Source organism: Babylonia areolata, chromosome 1, assembly GCF_041734735.1.
Source record: "Babylonia areolata isolate BAREFJ2019XMU chromosome 1, ASM4173473v1, whole genome shotgun sequence".
Classification (NCBI taxonomy): domain Eukaryota; kingdom Metazoa; phylum Mollusca; class Gastropoda; order Neogastropoda; family Buccinidae; genus Babylonia; species Babylonia areolata.
Genome location: NC_134876.1, coordinates 44667230 through 44674470, shown reverse-complemented (window position 1 = coordinate 44674470; position 7241 = coordinate 44667230). Strand labels below are relative to the sequence as shown.

Sequence of the window (7241 nt, the reverse complement as noted above, 5' to 3'; positions counted from 1 at the left end):
CACTGGAGTGACTTTTATTCCCGGTGAATAATCGAAGACGATGCTACTTTCCAGATGAATTAGCCCTAAAGAAATGAAATTTTATATTACTTTCCATAATGGTTTGATCCTCAGCGAATGAACGTTGCGCAACTTTCCAGCTTACTCAGTCCCTCGGTGAAAGAAATTTCAAGCAACGTTCCACAAATGACTCGATCCTCAGTGCCTGAACAGCCAACTTCCCCAACTCAGTGAAACGAACTTTATGCACCTTCCCACGATACCTACATACTCAGTTTTCGAAAAGTACTGCATTTAACTTTGCACATGACTCAGTACTCAAAGTGAACGACAGTTTAGGGCAGCACAGATCAGTTCCACGCGAGTCAATCAAAAGGCTGCGGCTCTCCTTCCCTCTCCCCACCCCAAGTGGCGTGACTCGTGCCTCTGTGGGGCGGACCCACGAGGAGCGAGCCCATCTTCCCCAGTCCCTTCCAGTGACGGCTTGGCGTGGGCCGGTCGGTCCTCAGTGGATGACCAGGCAGCCGTACATGTTCTCCCTGAGGTAGTGGACCACGCTGGGCGTGGCACTGGGGCAGTTGGTCAGCTCCAGCTCCAGCAGGTTGGGCAGCCGGGTCAGTCCACATAAGGCATTGGGGGAGATCTGGCTGCAGCCTGCAATTCAGATAACACGTGTGAGAGGGGCTTTAGTTAAGCTGTATGTTAAGAGGCAGACAGACAGACAGACAGACAGACAGACAGACAGATAGATAGATAGATAGATAGATAGATAGAGAGAGAGAGAGAGAAGAATGAATGAATGAATGAATTGTTTATTTGCGCCAAATGAAGGCGTCTTTGAACAATAAATACAACACACACACACACACACACACACACACACAGAGAGAGAGAGAGAGAGAGAGAGAGAGAGAGAGAGGAAGAAACAAAAAGACACAGGAAACACTGAGACCCATAAAGTGGTAGTATACTTAGTAGTAGTAGAAGTAGTGGCAGCAGAGAAGAATAATGAGCAGAAGAAGAAGATGACGATGAATAATATGAACAACAACCAAAAAGCAACAAACAAACAAAAAAACAACAACCAAAAAACAACCAACCAACCAAACAAACAAAAACAAAACAAACAAACAAAAAACCCACCCGAATAATTGGCAGTGAAGCCAAACCCCAGATATTAAGACGCTTAGGTGTAGTGTTGACATTTCTGGAACATTTTCCCATCATTTTTTCGTTGTGTAAACATTCAGTTTCTTATTGACGACACGTGCCGAACGTCAACGAGACAGACATTAATTTTTGTGATCTGCACATGTATCTTCCGAACAAAGAGGTAGACGTCTACAGAGAGAAGTGACATTTAGTTTTGGCGATCAGGAAGAAACATCCAAAGGCATGTTTTGTATGTTTGTCAGTTTCATTTTGTAATCCAGTTTTACTTCAAAAGAAAACGAAGAGACGAAATGAAAGATGACATTTGCTTTAAACAGAAAGAATTATGCCAATGCGTTTTCATGTTGTTTACCGAAACTCTCTTGAGAAGGGAGTTATATATTAGTGAAGTTGCTTATTAATTGTTGTATAGGATGTGGGCAAAAAGACACCTCCCCCTGCTTCAACCCACGGGCGTTTAGAAGTCAAACCCACGGATCTGGTCAAACCCTACAAATGACGTGTTTTTTTTTTTGTTTTTTGGTGATAATGTGTTGTTGTTTTTTAATGGCCTAATGGCTGATTGAATCATTAACACTAGAAGAATTTCCAAACCCATATATAAGCACTCTCGGCTTCCTTGTTCTCCAACACCAACCATGTCAGCTCACTTTGTATGCGAGAGTGTGTATGTTGGGAGGTGGGGGTGGGGGGGTTGAGAAAGAGTGGTCGTGAATGTTTTATGTAACTTGTAATATTCTTCTTTCATGTAAAGCGCCCTGAGCTCTTAGAGGGAAAGGGCGCTATATCAGTAATTATTATTATTATTATTACAATCAAAACTATTTTCTTTTTCTAAATGCTATCCATTAAACTCAGCAAAACTGTAAAAGAAAATGAATGACGAGAATATATATATATATATATGTATGTATGTATATATATAATGAAAAGGAAGATGAGAGAGAGAAGGGCGATGGCGAGGAGGAGGTGTCTGGGAGACAGAAAGAAAAGGGACGAGTGAGTGGAGGGAAAGCTTAACAGGACTAAGACAGCTTAACAGGACTAAGACAGCTTAACAGGACTAAGACAGCTTAACAGGACTAAGACAGCTTAACAGGACTAAGACAGCTTCAGTGTCACTGAAGAAGGTGTCAGAGTGTGCAGACTGATCCATATAATTATACGCTACATCACATCTGCTGTTAAAAAACAACAACAACAGAAGACAACAACAACAACAACAACAAAAGGAAAGAAAAGGAAAAAAAGAGGAGCATATGCCTGACATTCGCATAAATTCAACGCGCTGATAAGGCCTTTTGAGCATATCCTACAGATTTGTGTAAACCACTAACCGTGGTAAAATGAAATAAAAATAATTAAGCCCATACAAGATGGACAAATAAGTAGGCTAAATACAGTACACTGAAAGTAGCCTGCAGTAAAGTAAAAGAAATTGTAGCCTCGGCAAAGAGACACCACCATTACACGTGAAACACACTGCTGAAGCCTGCTATCCATTCACCAGCAAGAAAACACCCGAACAGTACGTTTCAAAAGACCGTGAACTTGAAGAAAATAGTGCCTCTGTCTCTGTTACGAACAGAACGTGTGGATATTCACTAAGATTTTATATGAGTATACACGAAGCGGAATTGTTCATTTTTTTTGGCAAGAGACGGGACAGAGCTTATTGCGCACAGGAAAACTTGACATCGTTGTTATGTAAGAGGGAAACACACACAAACAAGCAGATGATTGGAACAGACACAGACACGTCACACACGCGAGCGTGAGTGGGCTCGATTTACCATGCAGTCATGCATAATGCAGTAATATTCGGGGGAGGCTTTTAAAAATGTGTGTGTGTGTGTGTGTGTGTGTGTGTGTGTGTGTGTGTGTGTGAGACAGACAGACAGACAGACAGAGACACAGAGAGAGAAACAGAGACAGAGAGAGAGACAGACACAAAGACAGCACACACACACACACACACACACACACACACACACACACACACACACACACAGCGAGACAGAGAGAGAGAGAGAGAGAGAGAGAGAGAGAGAGAGAGAGAGAGAGAGAGAGAAGGCTCAGAAAAACAACAACAATGTGCTTCATCGATGAGCAGAAAATAAAACTTCTCAGTATGTGGCTCTGTCGGTGTGTGTGTGTGTGTGTGTGTGTGTGTGTGTGTGTGTGTGTGCGTGCGTGCGTGCGTGCGTGCGTGCGTGCGTGCGTGTGTGTGTGTGTGTGTGCGTGCGTGTGTGTGTGTGTGTGTGTGTGTGTGTGTGTGTGTGTGTGTGTGTGTGTGTGTCTGTGTCAGTATTTTTGTCTGTGTCTGTCTTTCCCTCCCTGCGTCTATTTGTCTGTCTCTTCCCCCCCCACCCCCCTCTGCTTCTCTCTCTCTCATTCTCTGTCTCTCCCTCTCTCTCCCCCTCTCTTTCTCTGTCCGTCTGACTGTCTCTCTCTCTCTGTCTGTCTGTCTCTCTTTCCCACCCCTTCACGTGGCTCCTGTGTGTCTCTGTTTCTTTGCCATACCCCATCTCTCCATTTACTCTCAGCTGACAGGAGAGTGAATACAATGTACTGTAATCCTTGGAAAAAACAAACAAAAAACCCCGAAAGAGACAACGAAAAAAGATATGTTGGAAGCCAGACACAAAATGTATTGTCTTTTCATACAAAGTCATGCGAAAAGAACAAAGAAAGAAGAAAACAAAGAAGAAAGAACGGAGCGATGAATGAGGATGAGGATAGAGGGGTTGAGGGGCGGAGAAGAAGGAAGAGGAGGAAGAGGAAGAGGAGGAGGAAAAAAAAAAAAGCCGGAAGAAGATTATGATGATATTGATGGGGAGCAGATGAAAGAGGACAAATGAGAAGGAGGAGGAGGAGGAGAAGGAGGAAGGAGGAGGAGGAGGAGGAGGAGGAGGAGGAAGCGGGCAAGGAGAAATAATCCTCTCCAATAACAGAAGCAGACCACGGCAGATATTGGCGTCCAGGATAATGAAGCTTGAACGAAACGGGAGGACGAGGGACTGGTAATGGAGATGATTCACAAGGGAGAGAACCGAACACATCACTGCCAATAAATCACACAAGGTGTGCGTTCTTCAGGTGAATAATGTGTCACAGACACAATTTCGTGAGAAATAAAAGCATCATCAAGAAGAAGAAAAACAAGAACAAGCACAACAACAACAACAACAACGACGACAACAAAATCTTCAAAGCTATCCTGTCGACAGGCCAATATCACATAAACCAGATAATCAAATGTATTGCGTAAATGATAACAACAAAAGGCAAAGTATATATATATACATATAGGATGTCGCGCGATGGCAGTTGTCTGTAAGTGTGTGTGTGTGTGTGTGTGTGTGTGTGTGTGTGTGTGTGTGTGAGGAAAAGAGAGAGAGAGGGGGAGAGAGAGAGGTGAGGGGCGTGGGAGCTGGGGTGTGGATGTGTGTGGTGGGGGAAGGGGTGGAGGGTAAAATTAATCACCACTGTCGTTGTCATCTCCCTCTTCCTCCTTCTTCTTCTCCAAATCATCACCACCTCTCTGTCTCTGTCTGTCTGTCTGTCTCTCTGCCTCTCTCATTTCTTTTGCCCTAATTCTGTATATTCACACAGTACAATATATGCTACACGACACTTAACCCATACTCTGGGTCACATCCAAAAGGCTCGTGTTCAGACCATTGACGTTACGTGGGAGGACAGAGATCGAATGTGTGTGTGTGTGTGTGTGTGTGTGTGTGTGTGTGTGTGTGTGTGTGTGTGTGTGTATGTGTGTGTGTGTGTGTGTGTGTGTGTGTGTGTGTGTGTGTGTGTATGTGTGTGTGTATCCGTGTGTGTGTGTGTGTTTGTGTGTGTGTGTGTGTATGTGTGTGTGTGTGTGTGTGTGTGTGTGTGTATGTGTGTGTGTGTGTGTGTGTGTGTGTGTGTGTGTGTGTGTGTGTGTGTGTGTAGAAGAGAAGAGAAACATCTGCAATTCTTAATCATTAAGAACGGATGGATTGGTTTGCCTGGAGGCAATGAATTAATGCAGAGAGAGGTATCTGGGCGAAAGAGTGGGCAAACAAAAGAGCTTGGTGGACGGGGGATAATGGACAGAGCATTGAATTATCGGTCTCTGGGTGATTATTTTCTGTCATGAGTCAGTATCGCAAAGCTACGTTTATTATTAAGGAACCTGCAGGAAAATAGTGTCCATATGCAACTGCAGAAATATCTGTTCATAAGAATACATTTTCACATACAAAAAAAAAAAAAGTGCCCAAACCCGAAACCACTCAGGTATATTCAAAAAGTGCATAACTTTTAATAATAATTAGAATAAGAATACAAGAGTGCAGTTCACCGAGACATGATTTCACAACGCGAGGGACTACATTTCTGCAGCGATCTGAGTTCCTTCGTCACCTATCAAAAAACTCTGGCACGCACGCGCTAGAAAACAACAAAGGTCAATGTGGTGGATGAATCATGCGCGCACTTGCTGTGTTGACGACCGAGAAAGCTTCAGCGCTCCGTCTGTGCAAAACAATCCTGTTGACAAGAAGAAAATCACCCTTCTTTCCGGTGTCAAGGACCAGAACCACCCCCCTGCCGTGTTCACCCCCCCCGGCTTGTAGCTTGATATGTGATGCGTATCAATACCATCAGTAATTCACTTTGCTGGCCTATTCGCAGAATTTTTCTTACGCTTGGCTTGTATGCAGTATTTTCGTTCGCTTAGCATATACTGATGTACGCTGTATTTCTCTCACGATTGGTATATTCGCAGTGTTTCTCAATTGAGGATTAGTTTGCAGGTATTATTTCTTTTGTCTTTTGGTTGTATCTCTTTCGTTTTTTGTTTTGTTTGTTTGTTTCTTTGCACTGGCCAAGTATTAAGCCGAAGTTGTCTGCCTGTCAGCAAGGAGAGAAGCGCACAGTATATATATATATATATATATATATATATATATATATATATAACGCTTTGCTCTCACGCAGCATGCCTCTTATGCTTGGTTTGTATGGAATTTATATCCTCTGTGTCATTTCATGATTATTTTCATGGTTGGGGCTTCTAACACAGATTACTGATGCACTACGAAGAGACAAAGTTGTGGTCAGTATTGGAATTACACCATGTGAACTATTCTTTCAAGTGAGCTTGGAAAATATGTTCCTCTTGTTACTCCCCCCCCCCCCCCCCCCATATCCCCCTGTCCCGTTTTGCTTAGATATTATTCATCATCATATCAATATAATTATCGTTATTATCATTTGAGTTTGGACGTGAAATTTGGAGAAGAAAATTAAACACCACTTAAGATTATATTAATCTGAAATAAAGAAATTTTTACAAAATGATAAAGAAAGAAAGTAAGGAATGAAAAGAAAATGATGTGCGACATAAGAAACCCCATATAACCTGCATACTCCCCTTACCTAATTGATCTGACCATGTCTGGACGCTGAGCGGCACTGCGTACTTTCCGCGATATTATTAGGGAGGGTGGGGATGGGGGCTGGGGGGGGGTGAGATGGCGTTAGGAGGAAACGAGGGGGAGATGAAAGAGGGGGGGTGGGGGGGGCGGGACGGGAAGGTGGAGGGGGGGAGGCAGAACGGTGGTGGTGGAGGTGGGGATGTGGGGGTGACAGTCGTCTAGACTGTTGGTAAAGTTCTGTTTGCTTGCTCTCTCTCTCTCTCTCTCTCTCTGTGCCAGTCTGTTTTTAATTTTTGTTTTGTCTGCCGGTGTATGCACGCAAGTGTGTGTGTGTGTGTGTGTGTGTGTGTGTGTGTGTGTGTGTGTGTGTGTGTGTGTGTGTGTGTGTGTGTGTGTGGCCTGGTTGTCACATCGTGGGTGTGTTGTTGGGGAGGTCCCTGAGGGTGGGGATGGAGGTGGGGGTGACAGTCGTCTAGACTCAATGTCGGTACAGTTCTATTTGTTTGTTCTCTCTCTCTCTCTCTGTGTCTCTGTCTCTCCCTCTCTCTTTCTGTCTTTCTCTGGCTCTCTCTGTCTCTCTATATGTCTCTGTCTCTGTCTTTCTCTCTCTTGTCTGTCAGTGTATATATTCGCATATTCGCGCAC

The 7241-nt window shown here is 43.8% G+C and overlaps 1 protein-coding gene across 1 annotated transcript in view; it reads right to left on the bottom strand.

The window, feature by feature from the left end:
- Positions 1-505: 505 nt before the first annotated feature.
- LOC143282607 (uncharacterized) overlaps positions 506-7241 on the bottom strand; it is a 37304-nt gene continuing 30568 nt past the window's right edge. The window contains exon 6 of the mRNA XM_076588294.1: positions 506-654. Within this exon, the coding sequence (XP_076444409.1) occupies positions 506-654 (149 nt within the window). The remainder of the gene's footprint in view (positions 655-7241) is intronic.